At 45.5% G+C, this 12,260-nt stretch overlaps 1 protein-coding gene across 2 annotated transcripts in view; it reads left to right on the plus strand.

Annotated features, from left to right (window-relative positions):
• The window catches only part of LOC121552878 (sialomucin core protein 24), a 28,857-nt gene extending 17,084 nt beyond the window's left edge, over positions 1 to 11,773 (plus strand). The window contains exons 3-6 of one of the 2 annotated variants that reach the window (XM_045211305.1): positions 5,521 to 5,622; positions 6,086 to 6,238; positions 6,418 to 6,498; positions 9,346 to 11,773. In XM_045211305.1, coding sequence (XP_045067240.1) covers positions 5,521 to 5,622; positions 6,086 to 6,238; positions 6,418 to 6,498; positions 9,346 to 9,521 — 512 coding nt within the window. In that variant the 3' untranslated portion in view covers positions 9,522 to 11,773. The remainder of the gene's footprint in view (positions 1 to 5,520; positions 5,623 to 6,085; positions 6,239 to 6,417; positions 6,499 to 9,345) is intronic. The other variant, XM_041865965.2, reaches the window with a different exon arrangement.
• Positions 11,774 to 12,260: the final 487 nt, after the last annotated feature.

Genomic DNA, 12,260 nt, shown 5'->3' on the forward strand with positions numbered 1-12,260 from the left:
AGTGAGTTCCATCTTTCGCAGCTGCCTGTGAGCTAACGGACCCTTCTACCCCCTCCGCCAATAGAAAAGCCAGCTGGACACACTGATAGTAGTGGGGTCACACACACTTTGCAAGGGTAGTGGCAACACTCCAAGTACAGAAAAGGAAGAGTATAAGATAAATCACCCTAAGGTTTCTGTTCGTGTCTATGTTTTGCTATGAGCAGCAGCAAGTCGACTTGGCCTAATTGTCTTCACACTGTGTCTTTATAGTGAGTCCAGACCAGATTGGTCATGTGAGGATCTGTGTCAAACACAGGTGAATATAAGACACTCATTTGTTCCAGCAGAGAGAGATGTCATCCATTTTCTGTTTGGTTCAGTTTTAGCTGTGGTTGTGCATGATGTGACAGAATAGTAAGTATAGGCCTGCCTAACCTTTCACTGTATGATAAGAGTGGTGAAAGTCAATGTCTTGTTGGAGAAAGGGCTCTTGACTCTGACAATGGAACAACTCTCTCCTGCCCGCTTCATTAACCCCTTAGAGTTGATGGGCCCCTGTGGAAAATCAGTTAGCATAATAAAAAAATCCCCATCAAAATCTGTCAGTTTAAACTATCTGTTGTTTTGCATGGGCTGCCTCTCAATCCACCGCATCCGCCGATGTCGCCCTTCCGCATCTGCGGTGAACGGTGGCAGAGCTAGACGAAAACGTATGTAGCGTCTGAACGGTTTGGCCTACAAACTATTATGACCCCTCTTGGCATTCTTAAACCCCCCTCAGTTTAAGCCTCTTAAGGATTAAATGAAGACTAACACAGTTAGGAAGTGTCATGTCTTGTAGCTGATGTCCAGAGCAAAGGGTTTTGCTCAGAGGCTAGGATTTCTGGTCCTTTTCAAGTGTCATCCGGTACCTCTACACTCATCTCACTCTTTTTCTCTCTCTCGCTCTCTTTCTCTCACATACACACCCTTGGATTAATCAGTAATGGGAAAGATCATGCAGTGGGAGGGAGAGTGGGCTATGACTCAGGAGTTTCCAGGAAGGAGGAGGACTGAGTGAACAAACACGCACACACTAGACTCTCCTGAGCTGACAAGCCCATCTAATAAAATCTCACGTTGTGATAATTCACTTGACTGAAAACCAAGATAATCCTTGTGTTTTTAAACACAAGCTCTAGCCTGGACTATTATCGGCCAGTCTGCACTGTCTGCACAGCGCGTTATCGACCCAGAACATATCGTTTTTTCTGCCGGAATCACTGATTCACTGGACCTTTAACACCGGATCATCGTAGCTAGATAGCTGCAATCAAATGGACGTTGTTGTTGGCTAATCAGCCTCGAGCTAGCCGCGAGCCAGGCCCTTCTCCCGGCTATCTACCTCTCTGTCAACCTGGACGGGACCTCCTAGTGTTGACACGGAGCCCCGCCGATCCAACACGACTGGTCTGCCGACGAAATCGTCTGATGCGATTACAACAGGTTTCCCGTTACGACGTCGACCACGAAGATCCATCTGCTAGCCCCGGCCCGCTAGCACACGCTAGCCGTGGCCTCTTGCTCGCCAGTGCTATAACAGCCCCCGAACTACCTCCGAACTCTCCTATTGCTGTTCACCAGACCTTATGATAACTCAGCTATACAGCTGATGCCTGCAGGACTGTTCCTTTATACGGTACCGCATCCTGTTTATGTTTAGCCTCAGCCCAAACTTTGTCGCCATTACCAGCTGTTGTCTTAGCTCTCTCGAATAACACCTGTGATTGCTTTATGCCTCTCTCCCATGTCAATATGCCTTGCTTATTGCTGTTTCGGTTATTTCTTATTGTACTATTTCACTGTAGATCCCCTAGCCCAGTTCAACCTGCCATAGATAGCTCCTTTGTCCCACCCCCCATAAACGTGGAGACCGACTCAATCGGTGCCTCCAGTGATGCTATCTCTTTCATCGTTACCCAACGCTTAGGTTTACCTCCACTGTACTCATATCATTCCATATCCTTTTCTGTACATAATGCCCTGAATCTATTCTACAACGCCTGGAAACCTGCCCCCTTTTTTCTCTGTACCCAACGCACTAAAAGACCAGTACTTAAAGCCTTTAGCCGTATCCTTATTCTACTCTTCCTCTGTTCCTCTGGTGATGTAGAGGTTAACCCAGGCCCTGTAGCCCCCAGTATCACTCCTACTCCCCAGGCGTTATCATTTGTTGACTTCTGTAACCGTAAAAGCATTGGTTTCTTGCACGTTAACATCCGAAGCCTCCTCCCTAAGTTTGAGTTATTCACTGCGTTAGCACACTCCGCCAACACTGATGTCCTAGCAGTGTCTGAATCCTGGCTTAGGAAGGCCACCAAAAATTCAGAAATGTCCATCCCCAACTACAACATTTTCCGTCTCGATAGAACTGCCAAAGGGGGTGGGGTTGCAATCTACTGTAGCGATAGCCTGCAGAGCTCTATCGTACTATCCAGGTCTGTGCCCAAACAGTTTGAGCTTCTACTTCTAAAAATCCACCTTTCCAGAAATAAGTCTCTCACTGTTGCCGCTTGCTACAGACCCCCCTCAGCCCCGAGCTGTGCCCTGGACACCATATGTGAACTGATTGCCCCCCATCTATCCTCAGAGATCGTACTGCTTGGTGACCTAAACTGGGATATGCTTAACACCCCGGCCAACCTACAATCTAAACTAGATGCCCTCGATCTCACACAAATGATCAACGAACCTACCAGATACAACCCTAAATCTGTAAACATGGGCACCCTCATAGATATCATCCTGACAAATTTACCCTCTAAATACACCTCCGCTGTCTTCAACCAGGATCTCAGCGATCACTGCCTTATTGCATGCGTCCGTAATGGGTCCGCGGTCAAACGACCACCCCTCATCACTGTCAAACACTTTAGTGAGCAGGCCTTTCTAATTGACCTGGCCCGGGTATCCTGGATGGATATTGACCTCATTCCGTCAGTAGAGGATGCCTGGTTGTTCTTTTAAAAGTGCTTTCCTCTCAAGCATGCCCCATTCAAAAAATTCAGAACTAAGAACAGATATAGCCCCTGGTTCTCCTCAGACTTGACTGCCCTTGACCAGCACAAAAACATCCTGTGGCATACTGCATTAGCATCGAACAGCCCCCGCGATATGCAACTTTTCAGGCAAGTCAGGAACCAATATACACAATCAGTTAGGAAAGCAAAGGCTAGCTTTTTCAAACAGGAATTTGCATCCTGTAGCACTAACTCCCAAACGTTTTGGGACACTAAAGTCCATGGAACATAAGAGCACCTCCTCCCGACTGCCCACTGCACTGAGGCTGGGAAACACTGTCACCACCGATAAATCTACAATAATCGAGAATTTCAACAAGCATTTTGCTACGGTTGGCCATGCTTTCCACCTGGCTACCACTACCCCGGCCACCAGCTCTTCACCCTCCACTACAACTTGCCCCCGCCCCCGCCCCCGCTTCTCCTTCACACAAATTCAGACAGCTGATGTTCTGAAAGAGCTGAAAAATCTGGACCCCTACAAATCAGCTGGGTTAGACAATCTGGACCCTTTCTTTCTAAAAATTAGCCGCCGAAATTGTCTCAACCCTTATTTCTAGCCTGTTCTACCTCTCTTTCGTAACGTCTGAGATCCACAGAGATTGGAAAGCTGCCGCTGTCATCCCCCTCTTCAAAGGGGGTGACACTCTAGATCCAAACTGTTACAGACCTATATCCATCCTGCCCTGCCTTCGAAAGTATTTGAAAGCTAAGTTAACAAACAGATCACCGACCATTTCGAATCCCACCGTACCTTCTCCGCTATGCAATCCGGTTTCCGAGCTGGTCATGGGTGCACCTCAGCCTCGCTCAAGGTCCTAAACGATATTATAACCGCGATCGATAAAAGACAGTACTGCGCAGCCGTCTTTACCGACCTGGCCAAGGTTTTCGACTCTGTCAACCACCGCATTCTTATTGGCAGACTAAATAGCCTTGGTTTCTCTAATGACTGCCTCGCCTGGTTCACCAACTACTTCTCAGATAGAGTTCAATGTGTCAAATCGGAGGGCCTGTTGTCTGGACCTCTGGCCGTCTCTATGGGGGTGCCACAGGGTTCAATTCTCGGGCCGACTCTATTCTCTGTGTATATCAATGATGTTGCTCTTGCTGCTGGTGACTCTCAGATCCACCTCTACGCAGACGACACCATTTTGTATACATCTGGCCCTTCATTGGACACTGTGTTAACAAACCTCCAAACGAGCTTCAACGCCATACAACACTCCTTTCCGTAGCCTCCAACTGCTCTTAAACACTAGTAAAACTAAATGCATGCTCTTCAACGGAACGCTGCTTGCACATGCCCACACGACTAGAATCACTACTCTCGGCGGGTCTGACCTAGAGTATGTGGACAACTACAAATACCTAGGTGTCTGGTTAGACTGTAAACTCTCCTTCCAGACTCACATTAAGCATCTCCAATCAAAAGTTAGATCTAGAATCAGCTTCCTATTTTGCAACAAAGCCTCCTTCACTCATGCTGCCAAACATGCCCTCGTAAAACTGACTATCCTACCGATCCTTGACTTCGGCGATGTCATTTACAAAATAGCCTCCAACACTCTACTTAGACTACATCCAATTTGCTATCACAGTGCCATCCGTTTTGTCACCAAAGCCCATATACTACCCACCATTGTGACCTGTACGCTCTTGTTGGCTGGCCCTCACTACATATTCGTTGCCAAACCCAACGGCTCCAGGTCATCTATAAATCACTGCTAGGCAAATCCCCGTCTTACCTTAGCTCACTGGTCACCATAGCAACACCCACCCGTAGTCTGTGCTCCAGCAGGTATATCTCACTGGTCATCCCCCAAAGCCAACACCTCCTTTGGTCGCCATTCCTTCCAGTTCTCTGCTGCCAATGACTGGAACAAAAAAAAATAAAAAATCTCTGAAGCTGGAAACTCTTATCTCCCTCACAAAATGTACGCGTCAGAGCAGTTTACCGATCACTGCACCTGTACACAGCCATTCTGAAATTAGCCCACCCAACTACCTCATCCCCATATTGTTATTTATTTTGCTAATTTGCACCCCAGGATCTCTATTTGCACATCATCTTTTGCACATCTGTCATTCCAGTGTTAATACGAAATTGTAACTATTTTGCACTATGGCCTATTTATTGCCTTACCTCCATAACTTACTACATTCGCTCACACTGTATATATATTTTCTGTTTGTATTTTTGACTTTGTTTTGTTTATCCCATATGTAACTCTGTGTTGTTTTTATTGCACTGCTTTGCTTTATCTTGGCCAGGTCGCAGTTGTAAATGAGAACTTGTTCTCAACTGGCTTACCTGGTTAAATAAAGGTGAAATAAAAAAAGGGTGTCAGGATTAGTGTAAGGAATCTTTTGGAAATGATCACATGAATAGATTTTCTTGTCTTTGTAGTTTCCAGTAGAGCACTCACAATCACATCTTTCATTTGTGCTTGTGTTTTTCTTTTATCCCCCTGTTCAGTTAGAGAAACTCCAACTGTCTCCAATGTCTCCTGTGTCAACATCACGTCCATTATCGGTCAGAACATGACCATGGGCGCCTGCTCTAATGAAACCTGCTCAGGTAAGGACTAATACCATCACCTGGTTCATTTAAAGGCCTGTCCAGAGGGATTAGATGTTTTTTCTAATTCCGGTGACTGTCACTTTGTTAACATGAAACAAAAGTCTACCTTCAACAGGAAGTGACGGATCTAGGCATATGTAGAGATTCTATATCTTTGTTCTGTGGTCTTAGTTGCTTTGTCCCAACACTCTAAAATGCTTCCCTTCTTTCCTAATTCCTTTGTCCCTGCCTTTCACCACCCCTTGGCTCCTTCCTCCCATCCCTCGGGGTGAAAGCTATTTAAATGAATTCACTCTATTACATTCACCAACCCAGTCCTGTCAGATCACAAGGGAAGGCAGGAGGGAAAGGGAAGGAAGCATTTTGGGACTATTCAGACATAGACACCGCCATAACAACCAGGCTATCTCCTTCTTTCCTGCTTTTTACCCTGTCTGTCTCACGGTGTCCGTCTCTTCAGTGGGACCTCCAACTGTTGCTACTACAGTCGTAACTGACACCCCTGCCCCACCCACAATCTCCCACTCTCCTCCCCCCACCACTGCTGCTCCACTTACCCCTACGGCCAGCAATGCAACTAACAGCAGCACCCCTGAGCCCGAGCCCACAGCAGGTAACCAGCCCAAATAAGCATCTCGTCTGCTCCCCTCAAATCAGTGTATGTCTGCTGTGTGACTTGATTATTCTTTTGAGGGAGTATTTTTATGTCATATTTTAAATATGGTGAAATAGTCAACTGTTTTTGTATGTTGGTGAAATGCTACTAAACTGAGATCTCACCGCTGGTTACAGCTGACCTGACCACTGCAGTACCAACTGCCCTGCCCACCGCTAACGGCACCGTCCCAGTCTCTGCCACAACGCATGCTTCAAGTAAGTTCCCATGCCAGCCCAGTCTGGTATCAAATCAATAACCCAGACTCTTTATTTATGGCCGCTTGTAGATCACCAAGGATTCCATAGAAAGCATTACTGAATAAAAATCAATATGGATTTTTAAAAAGGAAATATGACATTTATATAAGTATTCAGACCCTTTACTCAGCACTTTGTTGAAGCACCTTTGGCAGCGATTACAGCCTTGAGTCTTCGTGGGTATGACGCTACAAGCTTGGCACACCTGTATTTGGGGAGTTTCTCCCATTCTTCTCTGCAGATCCTCTCAAGCTCTGTCAGCTTGGGTGGGGGGCATCGCTGAACAGCTATTTTCAGGTCTCTCCAGAGATGTTAGATCGGGTTCAAGTCCGGGCTCTGGCTGGGCCACTCAAGGACATTCAGAGACTTGTCCCGAAGCCACTCCTGCATTGTCTTGGCTGTGTGCTTAGGGTCGTCCTGTTGGAAGGTGAACCTTAGCCCCAGTGTGAGGTCCTGAGTGCTCTGGAGCAGGTTTTCATCAAGGATCTCTCTGTACTTTGCTCCGTTCATCTTTCCCTCGATCCTGACTACCTGTCTCCCAGTCCCTGCCACTGAAAAACATCCCCACAGCATGATGCTGCCACCACTATGCTTCACCGTGGGGATGGGGCCAGGTTTCCTCCAGACGTGATGCTTGGCATTCAGGCCAAAGAGTTCAATCTTGGTTTCATCAGACCAGAGAATATTCTCATGGTCTGAGTCCTTTAGGTGCCTTTTTGGAAACTCCAAGTGGGCTGTCATGTGCCTTTTACTGAGGAGTGGTTCCGTCTGGCCAATCTACCATAAAGGCCTGATTGGTAGTGCTGCAGAGATGGTTCTCCCATCTCCACAGAGGAACTCTGCAGCTCTGTCAGAGTGACCATTGGGTTCTTGGTCACCTCCCTGACCATGGCCCTTCTCCCCCGATTGCTCAGTTTGGCCGGGTGGCCAGCTCTAGGAAGAGTCTTGGTGGTTCCGAACTTCTTCCATTTAAGAATAATGGAGGCCAACGTGTTCTTGGGGACCTTCAATGCTACAAAAAAGGGTACCCTTCCCCAGATCTGTGCCTCGACACAATCTTGTCCCAGAGCTCTACGGACAATTCATTTGACCTCATGGCTTGGTTTTTGCTCTGACATGCGCTGTCAACTGTGGGACATTATATAGACAGGTAGTTGAAGTCAGAAGTTTACATACACTTAGGTTGGAGTCATTAAAACTTGTTTTTCAACCACTCGACAAATGTCTTGTTAACAAACTATAGTTTTGGCAAGTCGGTTAGGACATCTACTTTGACACAAGTCGTTTTTCCAACTATTGTTCACAGACAGATTATTTCACTTATAATTCACTGTATCACAATTCCAGTGGGTCAGAAGTTTACATACACTTAAGTTGACTGTGCCTTTAAACAGCTTGGAAAATTCCAGAAAATGATTTCATGGCTTTAGAAGCTTCTGATAGGCTAATTGACATCATTTGAGTCAATTGGAGGTGTACCTGTGGATGTATTTCAAGGCCTACCTTCAAACTCAGTGCCTCTTTGCTTGACATCATGGGAAAATCAAAAGAAATCAGCCAAGACCTCAGAAAAAAATTGTAGCCCTCCACAAGTCTGGTTCATCCTTGGGAGCAATTTCCAAACGCCTGAAGGTACCACGTTCATCTGTACAAACAATAGTACGCAAGTGTAAACAACATGGGACCACGCAGCCGTCATACCGCTCAGGAAGGAGACGCGTTCTGTCTCCTAGAGATGAACGTACTTTTGTGCGAAAAGTGCAAATCAATCCCAGAACAACAGCAAATGACCTTGTGAAGATGCTGGAGGAAACAGATACAAAGTGTCTATATCCACAGTAAAACGAGTCCTATATCAACATAACCTGAAAGGCCGCTCAGCAAGGAAGAAGCCACTGCTCCAAAACCGCCATAAAAAAGCCAGACTACGGTTTGCAACTACACATGGGGACAAAGATCGTACTTTTTGGAGAAATGTCCTCTGGTCTGATGAAACAAAAATAGAACTGTTTGGCCATAATGACCATCGTTATGTTTGGAGGAAAAAGGGGTAGGTTTGCAAGCCGAAGAACACCATCCCAACCGTGAAGCACGGGGGTGGCAGCATCATGCTGTGGGGGTGCTTTGCTGCAGGAGGGACTGGTGCACTTCACAAAATAGATGGCATCATGAGGAAGGAAAATTATGTGGATATATTGAAGCAACATCTCAAGACATCAGTCAGAAAGTTAAAGCTTGGTTGCAAATGGGTCTTCCAATTGGACAATCACCCCATTCTTAAAATAAAGTGGTGATCCTAACTGACCTACGACAGGGAATTTTTACTAGGATTAAATTTCAGGAATTGTTAAACTGAGTTTAAATGTATTTGGCTTAGGTGTATGTAAACTTCCGACTTCAACTGTATATGCCTTTCCAAATCATGTCCAATCAAGTTGTAAAAACATCTCATGGATGATCAATGGAAACATGATGCACCTGAGCTCAATTTCGAGTCTCATAGCAAAGGGTCTGAATACTTATGTAAATAAGATATTTCCGTTTTTTATTTGTAATAAATTTGCAAAAATGTCCAAAAAAATAATTGTTTCCCTTTGACATTATGGGGTATTGTGTGTAGATTGATGAGGAATTATTTGTATTTAATCCATTTTAGAGTAAGGCTGTAACGTAACAAAATGTGGGAAAAGTCAAGTGGTTTGAATACTTTCCGAATGCACTGTATATCCATTTAGCCCTCTGGAGGCTAGTGGCTCGTACAGTGATATAACCAACTGGGCTCTCTCTCTCTCCCTCCTCGTGCAGACGTCAGCGTCACCACCGCATCACCAGTGGGGCCCTCTCCAGCGCCTCATAAGAATTCCACATTTGACGCAGCGAGCTTCATTGGGGGCATAGTGCTGGTCCTGGGTCTGCAGGCAGTGGTCTTCTTTCTCTACAAGTTCTGCAAGTCCAAGGACCGCAACTACCACACCCTCTGAAGAACCCACTCCACCCCCCCAAACCCTATCCCCTGGCCATTGTGATTCTCACAAACAGTGTTTCCAATCAGTGTTTCTCCCACAATCCTCACTCCTCATGCCATTGCGCTACCAACCTGTGGTTTAGGCCTGTAGCTTAAATACACACATGGGTTATAAAGTGTACACACCCACAAGTGCGCCACGTTTTTTACTGTACGTAGTGCGCTACACATTTCTCACACCCTGGTGCAGCTGAAGTGAACTCCAGAGCAGTGGCATTTGAGCCTTCAGCACAGAGGATCACTATGGATTCCCCCTCTCCTCCCCTCTTCTCTCTCTCCTCCCCACCCCTCTCTCTCGTTCCCCCCTCTCCTCTCCTAGACCCCTCTCTCCCCCCTCCTGCAATGAGTCATTGTGGCTGTTCTCCTGTGTGCTGACTGGATAAAAAGCAGCCTTGTTTACTGCTCCACTCCCCTGGCCCTTCATCTTAATGTCTTACCTACCTGGCCTGCCATTAAAAGACCCAATAGTCATTTATGTAAAGGGGCTTTCTGTTCTGTTGCTGTATAGTGGGGCTGCCACGGCTTTGGAGTACTAGCTTGTTCATGCACCTTGGTAACGCTTCAGAAACACTGTTTGAGGTCCCCTCCCCCTTTATTGTTGGGAATTAGATGACTGGACGATGCAGCATAGCTTTTCTTCTTGTTTGTCATGGGGCAGATCTGGTTAGGTGTTTTCACAACTCCTTTATTAAAGGTGTTGGATTAATCTGATGGCAAAGATGCCTGTTAAAGTAAGAATAAAAGGAGAACTAAAAGCAATGGTCCATCCTCTAAGCAGGGCTCTACAGTGCGACCACTTTACTCACATATGCACGTAAATATTTTGCTGTGCGAACTGGATTTGTTTTATTTAGGAGCACCAGTGCACCTAGAAAAATGAATGATTCTAGCTTTATTACCTCAAATATTTAGCATTGTGCTACTAAATGTATTTGTGTGTGCCTACATTTTTCAACTTAGGCGCACACGTGCTCCTTGTAAAAAAAAAAGTCAGCGTAGAGCCCTGATAAGCTTAAGTTAGAATATTCTTTATGAAGAGGCCTCCATCTTAGGTGGAGGATGAGTTGCGCTCTCTTGGTGTTAAGACTCACTGCTGTGTGTGTGTGTGCGTTTGGCAAACACACCACACACTGCCAAGAGAGCAGCTCAATGCAATAAACCCAAATCAACCCCTAATTTCTACAATCCCCCCCATCTTTACCGACTTCAGCCAAACAGATTGCAGTGAAGTCGGACCAATAGACTTGAGATGACCCCTTGACCCACCACCTTCCCTTAACAGGAAGGAAATCACAATGAGCCAAGTCTTTAGGACACGGTTGAAGGGGTCTACAGATAAAATATTGTAGTAAATATATGGGAATGATAAATAATGGAATGGAGATGGAAGATAAGACAGCATGCGCCTTCTTGATGCGGACAGTGATGTAAGCAAAGTGCCTTTAATGTTAAATGTCAGTGACTTAAAGCAGAGGGGATGAGGGAGGATTATGATGATGCTCCTCTTCCTCCTGGCTGAGGCTTGAGACAGGACAGGAGCAGTATCGCTGATGAACAGCGAGAACAGATCCAGGGTTGGCCTCCATTCCATTTTAATTCAGCCAATTCAGGTAGTAAACTGAAATTCCACATTTTCCTCATAGAAAATAATTGGGAATGATTTACAATTCAGTTTACTTCATGAATTGAAATCGAATTGAGCCCAACCCTGAGAACCCTAGTATCCCAGCTGGACTGAATAGCCTTTTATTATTGAAGAGTAGACGGATACAGTAGTTGCTCATCATGGTCTTCGATGGATGAAGACCTATTAGGTATACATTGATTTATAATGGCATAGGTTGAGAAGTGTCCCCTATGCAGTCCAAATATATTTTATGTTTCGTTAAACATAGGGCCTAAGTTCCCCACAGCTCCCTAGTGTAGTTCCCCCTCATATTGTACAGGCATATTCTAATAACCTGTGTTTTTTTAAATAGTAAAGGGTGGAAGGGCAGTTATAGGTAACTGCCAAAATAAAGGAAACACTTGAGTAAATGAGGGATACAGTCTATTGAAAGCAGGTGTATTAAAAATGGCGAGTTGCCCATGATTTTGGCTACCGTTGTTAGAAGAAGAGATCTGTGACTTTGGAAGAGGGGTCTCAAAGGAGCATAGGGGGTTTAAAGGGTGTGTCTCTCACAGGAGGTTGGTGGCCCCTTAATTGAGGAGGATGGGCTTGTGGTAATGGCTGGAGCGGAATTGGTGGAATGGTATCAAATACATCTCAAACATGGTTTGATGCCATTCGCACCGTTACAGACATTATTATGAGCCGTCCTCTCCTCAGCAGCCACCGCTGGTGTCTCTGTCACCAGATCTCAACCCAATTGAACACTTATGAGAGATTCTGGATCGGAGCCTGAGACGGCATTTTCCACCACCATCAACAAAACACCAAATGATTGAAATTCTCATGGAAGAATGGTGTCGCATCCCTCCAATAGAGTTCTAGACACTTGTACTTCTATGCCAAGGAGCATTGAAGCTGTTCTGGCTCGTGGTGACCCAACGCCCTATTAAGACACTTTATGTTGGTGTTTCCTTTATTTTGTCAAATAAATAACTGACTAATAATACCTGGTCCCTGAATTTAAGTGACTTTTAATGTTGAGACTTGGTCCTTTGCATTTTGGGAGTTTTCTTTTCTCCTATT

Source organism: Coregonus clupeaformis, chromosome 36, assembly GCF_020615455.1.
Source record: "Coregonus clupeaformis isolate EN_2021a chromosome 36, ASM2061545v1, whole genome shotgun sequence".
Taxonomy (NCBI): domain Eukaryota; kingdom Metazoa; phylum Chordata; class Actinopteri; order Salmoniformes; family Salmonidae; genus Coregonus; species Coregonus clupeaformis.